At 45.8% G+C, this 12,158-nt stretch overlaps 1 protein-coding gene across 1 annotated transcript in view; it reads left to right on the top strand.

Annotated features, from left to right (window-relative positions):
• The window catches only part of LAMB1 (laminin subunit beta 1), a 44,234-nt gene that overhangs the window by 29,593 nt on the left and 2,483 nt on the right, over positions 1-12,158 (top strand). The window contains exons 24-31 of the mRNA XM_055807199.1: positions 3,142-3,511; positions 5,212-5,396; positions 6,635-6,876; positions 8,937-9,140; positions 9,519-9,663; positions 10,434-10,641; positions 10,843-10,984; positions 11,790-11,966. Coding sequence (XP_055663174.1) covers positions 3,142-3,511; positions 5,212-5,396; positions 6,635-6,876; positions 8,937-9,140; positions 9,519-9,663; positions 10,434-10,641; positions 10,843-10,984; positions 11,790-11,966 — 1,673 coding nt within the window. The remainder of the gene's footprint in view (positions 1-3,141; positions 3,512-5,211; positions 5,397-6,634; positions 6,877-8,936; positions 9,141-9,518; positions 9,664-10,433; positions 10,642-10,842; positions 10,985-11,789; positions 11,967-12,158) is intronic.

Here is a 12,158-nt window from a genome sequence, read left to right as displayed (position 1 = left end):
CCCCAGCTTCTGATAAAAGTACTCAGAGACTGACTGTAGCGAGGAACAGAGGTGGTTTCAATCATGTCGTCAAAGTGCTTGGCTGAGGTCATCTGGACTTTAAAAAAGAAGATCACTGACATGCGTGTGTCATTTGTGAGATGAAAGGTTTGCTTGCAGGGTGTGAGCTGTAAGAGGAGCAGCGATGCTTTTGTGAGAATTTAACAAATGGTTCAGTTAGTGCCATAGCCAGGAATTGTCCAAGGGCTGTAGCTAGAGAGACCATACCACCAACATGTAGAAGTGCCTCTGAAATTTTCAAACTGGAAAGAAACTAAAATTGACTAGAGTCTTATTCCAGTACTGAGGGAGGCTTTTTCTTTTTTTCCTTTAAACTATGTGGGTTTACTTAAAAGTAGAGATAAAGTTATCTTCTGTTTTACCTTTTGGCTTGAAAGCTGGTGTGGTCCTGCACACAGCTAATGACTTGGGAAGATAATGAAGAAAAGAAAAAGCAAGTGTGAAACCAGCACTTTTGCAAGCCAGTTTATATGCGTTGGATTCTCACTACTGAGGTAATGCAGAGCCAGTGTCGCCTGCTTCTGGTCTTGGTAGAGAACTCTAAAATGGAGAAATAACCCACAGTAATGTTTCTAGCTGCCTTGGACGATTTTCTCATGAGTCCCACAAAGCTCAGCTTGGAAGTTTTGTAGAATTCTAGAAATGTGATGATTCTTCCAAATGTTGTGCTGCATTTAGAATAAATTACTACTTTGTTCTTTGTCATCTCCCAAAGGCAGCTGTGGAGTTTGGGTTTTCACTTTGCAAATGAGTTAGTACTTAAATTGTCCTCTTCCCTTTCCCAGCGTTTTCTGCCTCCAGAGATTTTGGAATCCACATTACCATGTAAATGCTACTAAAGTCATGTCATCTGCCTTTCCTGAACATGCAGGTATTCAGGAGTAGAATTACCAACATGGGTTTTTTTTTTTTCACTTTAAGCTTTTTAAATCCGCAAGTAAATATAGTGATCTGATTTGCCAGCAGCAAGTATTCATGTAACTTGATCAGATCTCAGGATCTTTGAGAAAAACCACAGGCCATTTAGCCTCTTTCTATGCAGAGGAATTTGGACAATTCATCATTATACTGAGGGCCTTATTAGCTGACAGAAGGGTTAACTGACCTTCAAACAGGAACTCAACAGTTTGCCTGCAGGGAACATATTCCATGGCTAGTCGACTACTTAAGCACTTGCGATGTAAAGTAAAAACAATCTCTTGTGTCAGGGTATGATTCCAAGAACAAAGGACCATTTTGCTCAATTGTGCAGGCAGCAGAAGTTATTTTTGTCTCTTGCCTATCATATTCACATTGTACAAGAAAGTCGTTTTGTTGAGGAGCGATTTGTTCTGCCGAGGCTCTTTGTGTAATTTTTGAACCCAAGACCACCACTGTGTTTTGGCATTGAAGCAAACAATGTACGCTCTTGAAACGGCTTTGTGTTTTGCCCTTTTTTTTTTTCAAGGGGGCATGTGCTTGGGGTTTGTGAATTGATTTATGGACCTTTTTGAGCCATTAACTTCCTTCAAGGATGCCTGGTAAATGGATGTGTGAGCAAAGGCTTTTATCAGGTATTGCAGTCCTTTTCCTGTTCAAGGAACATGTGCTTGTCCTGCTTCAGGTGTACTCTGCCACTACGATAGGTAGATGACCTGCATACTCTCAAGCCCTCTCTTTTTTTCTTTGATGCCATCCCTTTATGAAAAGCTTTGCAGGTTGGTAATTTCCTTTGCTGCTGTTGCCTGCATGATTGAGGAGGAGAGGAGGTCCAGTGGCAGCCCCACTGCATGGAAATGCTTCTCTAGCTAGCGTTACTGTGTACAAAGTGTGTCTGCTTTTAGAAATGACCGTGCATCAGTAAGTTAATTGAGTAACTTCTCTTCATGGTGGGTTAGTACCAAAGAAGAGCAGCTTTATTCTAAAAGCTTGTTAAAAAGGGGTGTTGCCCAAACCTTATCGCTCCAATTTGGCAGCCACCTGGAGCTCCTGGGTCTTACCTGACTGGCATATAAAGGTAGGTAGGTGATCATGGTTACAGAAATAAAATAAGAATGAAATTCAGTTCGAGGAAGGTGTGAATACTAACTCCTGATTTGGTGCTCAAAGCGTGAATTAATTAAAACAAAATATATGTTTATTATTCGTCCTTATTCCCACTTGATAGTGACAGTGGTTAGGCTCTTGGTCAATAGCACCCGTGTCAGAGATTTCTCTTTTGTCTCTTAGACAGGGCTGCCCATGACCACATTCTTTGTTCTGTTCCACTTTTCACTGCCTGATTTTTTTGTCCCATTTTCTGTATACCCAGAATGGCAGCTCAGTGCCAGGCTCCTTGATGCACGTTGTGAATGTTTTCCCACCATCTGTGGCTGGAGCATGTCCTGAGCCAGGTCCTGTACCTCTGCACAGAAAAGCTCGAGGGCTGTTCCTCCATAAATTTGTCATGTTCTTCTTTGAAGCCACCTGAACTTTTAGTCCCCACAGTGTCTTGTGGTAGGGAGCTCCACCACTTAATGCTGTGTAATCAGCTATCTCCTTTTATTGTGCTGGCTGGCTGTGGGAGGTGCAGGGGAAGGTCGTTGGGTTTTGATCTGCTGGATTCCTCGGTTGACCTCTACTGCTGTGCGGGAGGAGACAGCAAATGGTTGTTCCTGTTTGCTTTTCCCATTTCAGTCATGTTTTGCTCTTAAACTCTCTGTTATGTGCCTGCCTGTTGTTTCTTTTCCTGTCTGGAAAGCCTTGCTCTACTTACTTTTCATTGTAGGAGTGAAACTGGGATCTTTGTCTTCAGCTGGTATCCAACTGACATCCAAACACCGCAAGAAGCATCCGTCCTTACTCTGTTATTGTGCCTGTTTCTGAGATAAGCAAATCCTGGTCTCCCCTAGAGTTATTTCCCTGCCTCTTACTCCCCTTCCATACTCAGCCCCGCTTCCCCTGTACCCAAGCAGACTTACCCATAATTAGCTTTTTATAATGCAGACACAGACCGCGGCTATACTCATTTCACCACTTCATTGTAACCGATTCTTTTTCTCCCTGCCAATCACTGTAATTTCCCTCCCCATAGCCTTCACTCGTGTCTTTTTCTCCTTCCAGCGTGTGACTGCAACCCTCATGGCATCCAGACCCCGCAGTGTGACCGTGCCACCGGGCAGTGCATCTGCAACGAAGGGGTGGAAGGGCCACGCTGCGACAAGTGCTCCCGGGGCTACTCGGGCTTCTTCCCCAGCTGCCTGCCATGCCACCAGTGCTTCGCCCTCTGGGATGTGATCATCAGCGAGCTGTCTAATAGAACCCAGCAGTTCCTGGATAGGGCTAACGCCCTCAAAATCACAGGAGTCACTGGCCCATACCAGCAGACACTCAACACCCTGGAGGAGAAGCTCAGTGAAATTAAAACCATCATCACTCAAAATCCAGCTGCTGAGCCCCTGAACAACATTGGGAATCTCTTCGAGGAAGCAGAGTGAGTACAGTCGCAGTTATGTGGGTAAGTCTAGTGTGGGAGGGAGTGGGAGTGCCAGTGAGCTGGGATTTACTTGAGTGACTGCTGTCCCCACGCTGGGCTGACACCCCAGCTCCATTCGTCCAGCTGGGCAAGGTATGCTGCAGCTCCTGGGGCTGGCGGAGCACCTTGCCATGCTCAGCACCAGCAGTGGGCATCCATCCTGTGAGCAGAAACCAGGCTGGGGAAGGTGGGAGCAGTGCAGCTGCCACGCTCTGGGCAGGGGTTGTCCCGCTCCCACTGGCACCAGGCAGCTAATTACCGCAGAGCCACTCATGCTTGCCTTGCGCTCCCCTGGGGCAAAGGACAAACACTGCTATTATGTGAGAGAATGAAGAGGGGAGAGATTAAATTCCTGGATTTCCCTGTGTAGCTGATGAGTTGGAAACTTGGGCTCCTTTCTGCACTCCGAACGTGTGGGGGGAAGCGTCAGCTTTATAACAAGGATTGCTTCCATTTTTCTCAGGGTGTGAGCCTTGTATTTTCTTTTAGGGCTAAGCATACAAAAGGTAGTAGTTTGTGCTTTTGGAGATGGGGCAGTTTAACATCAAGTAGGATTACAGATGCTTTCTAGCCCTGTGTGCAACTGCTCGCACTTGCTTGTGCATTGTAAAGGAGACTGCACAAAGCAGAGGGGCGAGGATTAAAGCACAAATGTCCCAATTAGGGATGTGCTTGTGCCCTGCAGCTCCCTCCCTCCAGCTGGAGAGCTGGGGGCTGCTGCTGCATTTGAGCTCTGTGTGTACTGAGCGTGTCAGACAGGGAAAAAGCAGCTCCTCAGCTGCTCTAAGGTATGTGTATATACGTATCTGTTCTTGCTTTACTCTGGCTGCATAGAAGTAATGGGCTTTGGAGGACTCCTGGAAAACAGCAGGCTGCTGGGCTATTGAGAGCGCTGTAAATTGATCATGGAGTTTAAATACTGCCTGATTCTTTCAGAATGAGGAAACACTGGGTTTGGTGGAATCGCCATGGATGGGAATAGCTTCCTATGCCTAGTTCCACATCAGCATTGACGTGTAACATCATACGCTTGCTTTTCCTTTTAGGGTTATCCCATTAGCTAAAGCCTGCTCTGTGGCTCGCTGAGGCTATGCTGCATGCTGAGGGCAGGAGGTTTTCCATCATAGCCCTAGAGAAACGGCTGGTGAGGAGGGATCTTTACAGACAAGTTAAAAGAATCCATTGTGTTAAAACTAAGGCTCCCCCCCGCCCTGCTTCCTGAAGTTCAGATCTGTCCCATGAGCTCGTAGTAATCAAAACTGCATTTGTAACTGTGTGGGATGGGAAGCAAATTATGTATGGATCATAGTAGTCAACTCTGACCTATGCAGTTGCCGTGATACAAAAGCATTACACCAGTCCTCTGGAATCTGCCTCCAGTTAATCTTACACAAAGCAGCTGTTTTCTGAGCAATTTGGTGCTTTGAGTTTATAAACGTGCTGTAGATTAAAAAGTAGTTTTGTGTGATAAAGGAAACAAAACAGTATTCTAGGTAGGCATGTTGTTACAAATCACTCGCAGCTCCACAGAGGGAGGACAGGTCGTGCCGTGGGAGAAGCTCGGCATGGCTCTAACCACCACTCTTCAGTGAAGTGAAGCACCGAGGCTTACAACCCTTCCTCCTCCCGCTGTTGAGTCCCATGCCTCTGTTTTACAGAAAGCTGACAGCAGACGTTACAGTTAAGATAGCTGACATAGAAGAAAACCTGTCAGCCTTAGCAGTGAAGAGCAATAGCACAGACACTGACCTGAACGCACTGGAGACGGATGCCAAAAGCCTAGACCATGTCGTGAAAGAACTTGCAGAACAGCTAGAGTTCATCAAGATCTCCGATGTTCGGGGTAAGTGTCACAGGGAGGGGGAGAAAGCAGTGGGGTGGCCAAAGATTTAATTAGTGCATGGTTTTAAATGGCAGATTACTCTTCTAACTTGTAATAAAACACAGTTCCTAGGAGGGCGCCTTCTTTCTGTGCATTAACAGAACTGCTGAGGCAGCAGGAATGTTGCTTTGCCCCCTCACTTTCCCTCCCTCTGCGCATTGCAAAGCCAGGTCAAGTTCTTGGGGCACAGAGTTGTCTTAAAGTCTCTTGTTTAGATGAGACACAACAGCAGAAAGTGCAGCAGATTCCAAGATACACCTGGAGATCTCCTTTGCTCTCCCCAGTCTGTTAAACTGTTGTTTCTGGTTGAAAAAACTACCTGGGTCTTTGTGACTAAGAGGACACCATAAGGGCCCAGTTCTTCTGAGCTACCCAAGCTTTGCATGCCCCTTGGCACACTGAAATGTGCCAAGAAACAAAATTTTCTGGAGAAACAGGAATGTCACAGAATTCTTGAGAAATTTTGACAACTGACTTCATTCCAGCTTGAGACAAAAGATTTTATTTTATTTTACATTTCCTGAGAAGTTTAAAGCCTGAGTTTCCAGTAAAAGTGTGATTTCACAGAGCAAGGCACGTAGGATGTAGAACAGAGGAGTCCCCAACTGGTGGCATTCTGCAGAGATCTGCCCTGAGGTGGAGTGTGGCCACCCCCGTGGGGTCCCTCACACCCACTCAAGGCCTCTCCAGGAGATGTCCCAAACTAACAGTTCCGTAAATCAGCATTTCTCATCAAGCAGTTGTTTCTTGGGAAAGCTCTGACCAGTTTCCAAGCAGTGACTCCATAAGCCAGACATCCCAGGGCAAACCCTAAGAACTAATGGGATAAGTGAATCCTTAGATAATGGACTGTTGCCCTGTAAACCTAAAAGGCCAGATCTCCTTTTGTCCTCGGGGCAAGCGGAATTCAGTCGTTAGGGTCAGAGAAAGGCTTAAATTCAAAATTCAGCAAACTTGACCCACTGTCAACCATGCAAAAAAAAAAACCACCAACCCAACTTCCCCAACCCCCCCCCCCCCCCCAACAGGGCAAATTCTGTCATCCTTGCAATGGTGCTGAATACAGCTGCAAAGGCTAGCGTTTCATTTAACTTGATACTCGTATCACTAACCTCGATGTGTCATCTGCCAACCTCCGTAACATAAATAACTTTGGGTTACTCAATAGATTTTTGAGCAGCTCCATCTGATTTCTGCAGGAGCCTTGGACAGTATCACTAAGTATTTCCAGATGTCCTTGGAGGCAGAGGAGAGGGTCAATGCCTCCACTGTTCACCCTGATAGCGCCGTGGAGCTGTCGGCACGGACCCGGCGGGAAGTGGAAGACTTAATCAATGAGAAGGAGGCCCAGTTCAAGGCTAAGCAGGAGGAGCAGTCACGCCTCCTGGATGAACTTGCAGGCAAGCTGCAGAGCCTGGATCTCTCCGAAGCAGCTGAGAAGGTACGCGGCTGAGAATCGCTGGTGGTATAAAACCTGTAGCAAAAATGAAGTTGGGTTTGTGACAAAGCACTGGGTGGGGAGGAACTGTTGAGGGCTCAACAGTGTGAGGAGATATGCAGTTTGTTCGTGAAAAATCCATGTTTCTTGGATGACAGGGGGTATTCATCAGTGAGCTCCGAGACCTGTTGGCTTTCAAGCACCAGCCCTGCATGTTGGTCTCCCTCCTACCCCTCCCAGCCCCAACAGAGCACTCATTTTTAAACGGCCCCTGCTCTAACACAACACCCTTTGCTGTGGGCAGAGCTCCCACATGCAGGGAAGTGTAGCGAGTCTGCTGGACGGAGCGCCATCCTGTTAAGGCTGTCCTCAGTTCACGTGCTTGCTCTGTCCAGGTGCCTCTCTTCCTTTTTGCAGCTCTGTAGGGCACACGCTACGCCTGGGCAGCGCCCAGCCAGGCAGCGCTTCTGCCCGCACCAGCGGGCCGCCCTCCTTGGCATCACGCTGCTGTCCTCGTGCTTGAGACAAAGCCGAACTTACATGGAGCTGGAGTCAAAAGGGCATTTTCTCTGTTGAAGCTGCCTGTTCATCTGTAAATATGATCAAGGGTGGCTTTTTCTTGGGAGAGGCTGGGTGTTCCCTTAGTTTCACTTTGAAGTCGGCCAGCTGCATTCAGAACAAGGCCACATGAAGGCAGCATGAAGGCTGCTGCAGGGGACTGCTCATTAACTCTCCTGGGCAGGCCAGGCCTGTGTCAGAGGATTGTCCCCTGTCCTTTACAACTGACTGTCATCCCTCCCTACTCCCCCAGCCCTCCTTTTTTCTCTGGAGGGAAGAGAGAGACATCTTTTTGTTTAGCTTCCCTTCCCCAACATTCCTGCCTAACTGTTCTTGAGGACTGAAAATCTTGGCTAGATGTTTATCAAGGCCATAAACACCCAGTTGCTTGGAGGTGGAATCATGGGACACCAAAAAAAAAACAACCACCAACCCAATGTTTCTGCTTTCCAGCTGCTGCTGGGTTGCATGCCAAACAGGTAAGAGGGACTCATTTACACTTCACAGGAGGCAGCTGCAGCTAACTTGGCACAGCCCCTAGGTTTTCCCGGCTGCAAAGTATGTCAGTGAGTGACTATCATTTGGCAAAAGGGTAGGGGGAGGAAGGGAAAAGAATCTCACAAGAATGGGGAATTTCCCAGTTTTCCTTCTGGCTAAAACAACTGTGTGGTTTCATTGCCAAACAGTTGCCCAAGTAGTGGACAATTCTCAACACAATGTTGCTGATTGCAATAGTTTTGCTTTTTTTTTTTTTCTTCCAAAAATGTCAACCTTGAAACAAGTTCAGGGTTGTTTCTGTGGAAACACATATGTGTTCCCACATGTGTTTTCTATGGAACACATCCTTGATAACAATTCAAAAACTGGAAAGTGTTCTGAAAAGATGGAATCAGAGCAAACATTTGGTGGAAGGGAACGGGACAGCTTTTTAAAGGAGATAAAAAAAAATTTCCTGTTCAACTTGGAGCATTTCAGCTTCTATTTCATTTCCAGGGCATTAGAGTAAAGGAAAAGACACTACTCTGCACCAAACACTTTCTTCTTTATAAAATAGCTTCTAGGGATGGCCAGTTTTGTCTCCAACAGTAGAGAAGACTGACTGCAAACAAAAGGCATACAGACGGTAGCAGCTTCCAGCTTGAAACTAAAGCTTAAAGGCAGTTCCCAGTGAAAGAAGAAAGTCGATGAAGGCACAGCAAGGCTTCCCTCGACTTCTAGCTCCTTCAGCAGCAGGGAGCTGCCTATTTGTAACCAAGTTAAACACAGGAAGGTGCAGGGGACAGAGAAGAAAGACTGAAGTCATGCTGGTACAGACCTGCTGCAGAACCCACCTCCGGCTTGCAGCTCTACTTCAGCTTCCTTCCCTTGGGGTACTTGGGATGCTACTGCGAGGGGCAGAAACATCGCGTTTCTGTTGTGGTCGAGCAGCGTCCTACTCCCCCCCCCTCGCAGCTCAGCAATGGAAATAAAGCTGTGACCGTTTCCTTTGTCTGATGTCTCTGCAGACATGTGGCACTCCCACGGGAGCCTCTTGTGCCGAGTCAGAGTGTGGTGGTTTGAACTGTCGAACAGACGAAGGGAAGAAGAAGTGTGGAGGACCTGGCTGCGATGGGCTGGTGACCGTAGCTCACAATGCCTGGCAGAAAGCCATGGATTTTGACAGAGAGATCCTCAGCGCCTTAGCAGAAGTTGAGCAGCTCTCCAGAATGGTAATATGCCAAATCAATTGCTAGATACTGAAAAAATCTTTGAGTTGTAACACAAGTTTAGACGCTAATTGACAAAGTATGTGCCTGGCTTACTTCAAAATACTTCTTTTCAATTGCGTAACTTCATCATGCTCGTAAAGATCCTCAGAAAGGGAGCTTGATAAAGTGAACCTTCATGGATAACTAAACATTAACCCGAATTGTTTGAACTAGCATTGGTGGTGTGGATCACAGCCAGCTTTTAGAAGTGTTCTGTGAGTTTTACGAGGAAAAGCATTTCTCATTACCATTCTGACTCCCACCGATTTTTTTTTTTTTAAAACAGGCCTTGAAGCATAGGCGAATATGCAGTCAAGCCCTCCATTTTCCTCTCTTTAGGTTTCTGAGGCGAAACAGAGAGCTGATGAAGCAAAACACAATGCACAAGCAGTTTTGCTCAAAACCAATGCTACAAAAGAACAAGTGGACAGAAGCAACGAAGATCTGAGAAATCTTATTAAACAGATTAGAGACTTCCTAATGCGTAAAAACCTTATATTTAAATATTTTAACTCTGGGTTTGTGAAAAACTATCTGTATCTCTGAATCATCGTCTAAAGGGTAAATGCAATAGCTGTGTTGTCCATCCCCCCTGCCCTTTTCAGCCAGACTTGGTGCGTATGATGAAATCTGGAAACAAGAGAAAATGAAGACAATAGGAAAGTGAGAGCAAACTGTGCCATGTTCTTGTGTTCATTTCGGCTGAGGCTGTTGTACTGCTGTAGTTGCCAAGCATGTTCGTAAATTCTGGCTGGAAAGACAAAGTACTGTGAAAGTGGAGGAAAGTCAGAAAGTGGGTTTATCTCTTAGTAAGAAAGCAGGCACAGGTTAAACGAGGGCCTAGTTCACTAGCAAGCGGCAGCACGGCAAACCCATTCCTTCCCTGTTTGCACAAGACTGAGTATACTGTTAGCACAAACACATTTATGTGCAGCTGTTGGCTTAGTTTCCTGCAGGCTCGCATCCCCACCCCCCACCCCCCCTCCCCAGCATGGTGTAGCTAATCACCAAGATCTTCATATGGCTTCCAAGAGAGCTGTGCCAGCAGGGCCTACGTGCCTGCTGGGCCTCTCTTGACAGGCGAGTTTCACCCTAAGGATGCAGTTTTAACACTTAGATTTTCTGTAAGTCTGGGGGAGGGAGTTTTCCCATTATTTTCTTTCTTAAAGGAGAAGCTGGACAAGAATTTGAGTACTGAGACTTGACAGAGGGAGGCTCTTACTCACATCTTTGTCATTTGTGTCCATCTACTAGAAGACAGTGCTGACCTGGACAGCATCGAGGCAGTGGCTAATGAAGTGCTGAACATGGAGATGCCAAGCACTCCCCAGCAGCTGCAAGCCCTGACAGAAGATATTCGTGCACGTGTAGAAAGCCTTTCTGATGTTGAGGTCATTCTGCAGCAGAGCGCTGGAGATATTGCCAGAGCAGAAATGCTGCTGGAGGAAGCTAAAAAAGCAAGGTATGCAACCCTACTCACCAAGAGCCTGAACAACACTTTCATTTCGTTGTATCAGAACATGCAGAGTTTTACTTTCCCTGATGTAGATTCTCATTCCTTCACTCGGGGGCAAAAATGGCCCTTTGCAGTGTATGACTAGTTCTTTTTCCAATTCCAAAGTAAAAACGTTTTAAATAGCATTAACATAGTTTTGGTCCACAGCAAAGGTGCAGCAGATATTAAAGTCACTGCAGACATGGTGAAAGCAGCACTGGAAGAAGCTGAAAAAGCTCAAAATGCAGCTGAAAAAGCCATCAAACAAGCTGATGAAGATATTAAAGGAACTCAAGACCTGCTGACCTCAGTGAGTTCTTCCTAACTCTTTCTTAAGATACAGCAACAGCACCAGTCTGATAACTTAGGTACTGACGTAAGCCTGTCTAGGGAAGGCTCTTGGGTACTGCAAATCAAAGACTGCACTTAATATGAATCTAAACCATTCCTGCCTTCACATCAACTTTTGAGTTAATGTGACAGATGCTGGGGGACCATTTGCTCTTAAAAAAACCCAAGCTTTTCTCACCCCATATCCTGTACCACTGAAGTTAAATGAGCAGGGCTGTGGCTCTCTAGTACAGTAGGTGTGCCAGGATCCCTGGAAAGTCATACATGTCAACCACAGTGGTAGCACATTAGTGTAGCCATGCTATCAGTGTCCTCTACCGCTGCAGCGTGAGACTAAAACAAGGAAATGCTGAATGAAAGTGCTAATTGCTGTAGTCTTGTCAGATAATCTATTTTCAGACTCTATCTCAAAGCCCTTGTGGGACCATAGTGCTGTCTATACCCATGAGGCTTGGGCAGCTTAGAGATAAGCAGCTTCGCAAGTCCATTATTACACGATGGAGTCACGTGCCTGAAGTTTTGCCTGTGGATTAGGCAACTCTTGCATGTGTAATACAGTCAAGTACTTTTTAACAGTGTTCCTTAATGCTTTTGCAGCTCTATATGGACCCTGACAGCAACTGGCCAGTTGTAGTAAAACTAAATCACTGTTTTTTACATGAGACCTGCTGCTGTAATTAGTTGATCAGGGCTTATTCTGAAAGTTTAGTATTATTACATTCTGTGTCTTTTGAAAGTGTAATTCTCCTACTTCTTTCTGTTAGATTGAATCTGAAAATGCAGCATCTGAAGAAACACTGAAGAATGCTAGCTCACGTTTGGTTGAGTTAGGGATGAGTGTTGAAGACCTTACGAAAAAGGCTGCTACAAATTCAAAGAATGTGGACAATATAGAAGAAAAAATTATTACTGCAAAACAAAATGCTGAAGAAGTTAAAAAGGTGAGAAGCTCAGGAAAATGGTTAAGAGAAAGCCAACAAAACTCTCACCCTGGGTTTGCCTAAAGGAACATTGGTGATATTTGTCATCCATTTAATTTATTGGTCAAGTACTGAGAACAATAACAAAAAAAGCATTTAATGCATTTACCAAAGACAGCTGCTTTTCACTTACTTTGCTACCAGGTACAGAGA

The sequence above is a fragment of the Falco peregrinus genome, chromosome 6 (assembly GCF_023634155.1).
Source record: "Falco peregrinus isolate bFalPer1 chromosome 6, bFalPer1.pri, whole genome shotgun sequence".
In the NCBI taxonomy this organism is placed as follows: Eukaryota; Metazoa; Chordata; class Aves; order Falconiformes; family Falconidae; genus Falco; species Falco peregrinus.
The sequence above is the reverse complement of the archived record's forward strand: the minus strand, read 5'-3'. Positions and strand labels throughout refer to the sequence as shown.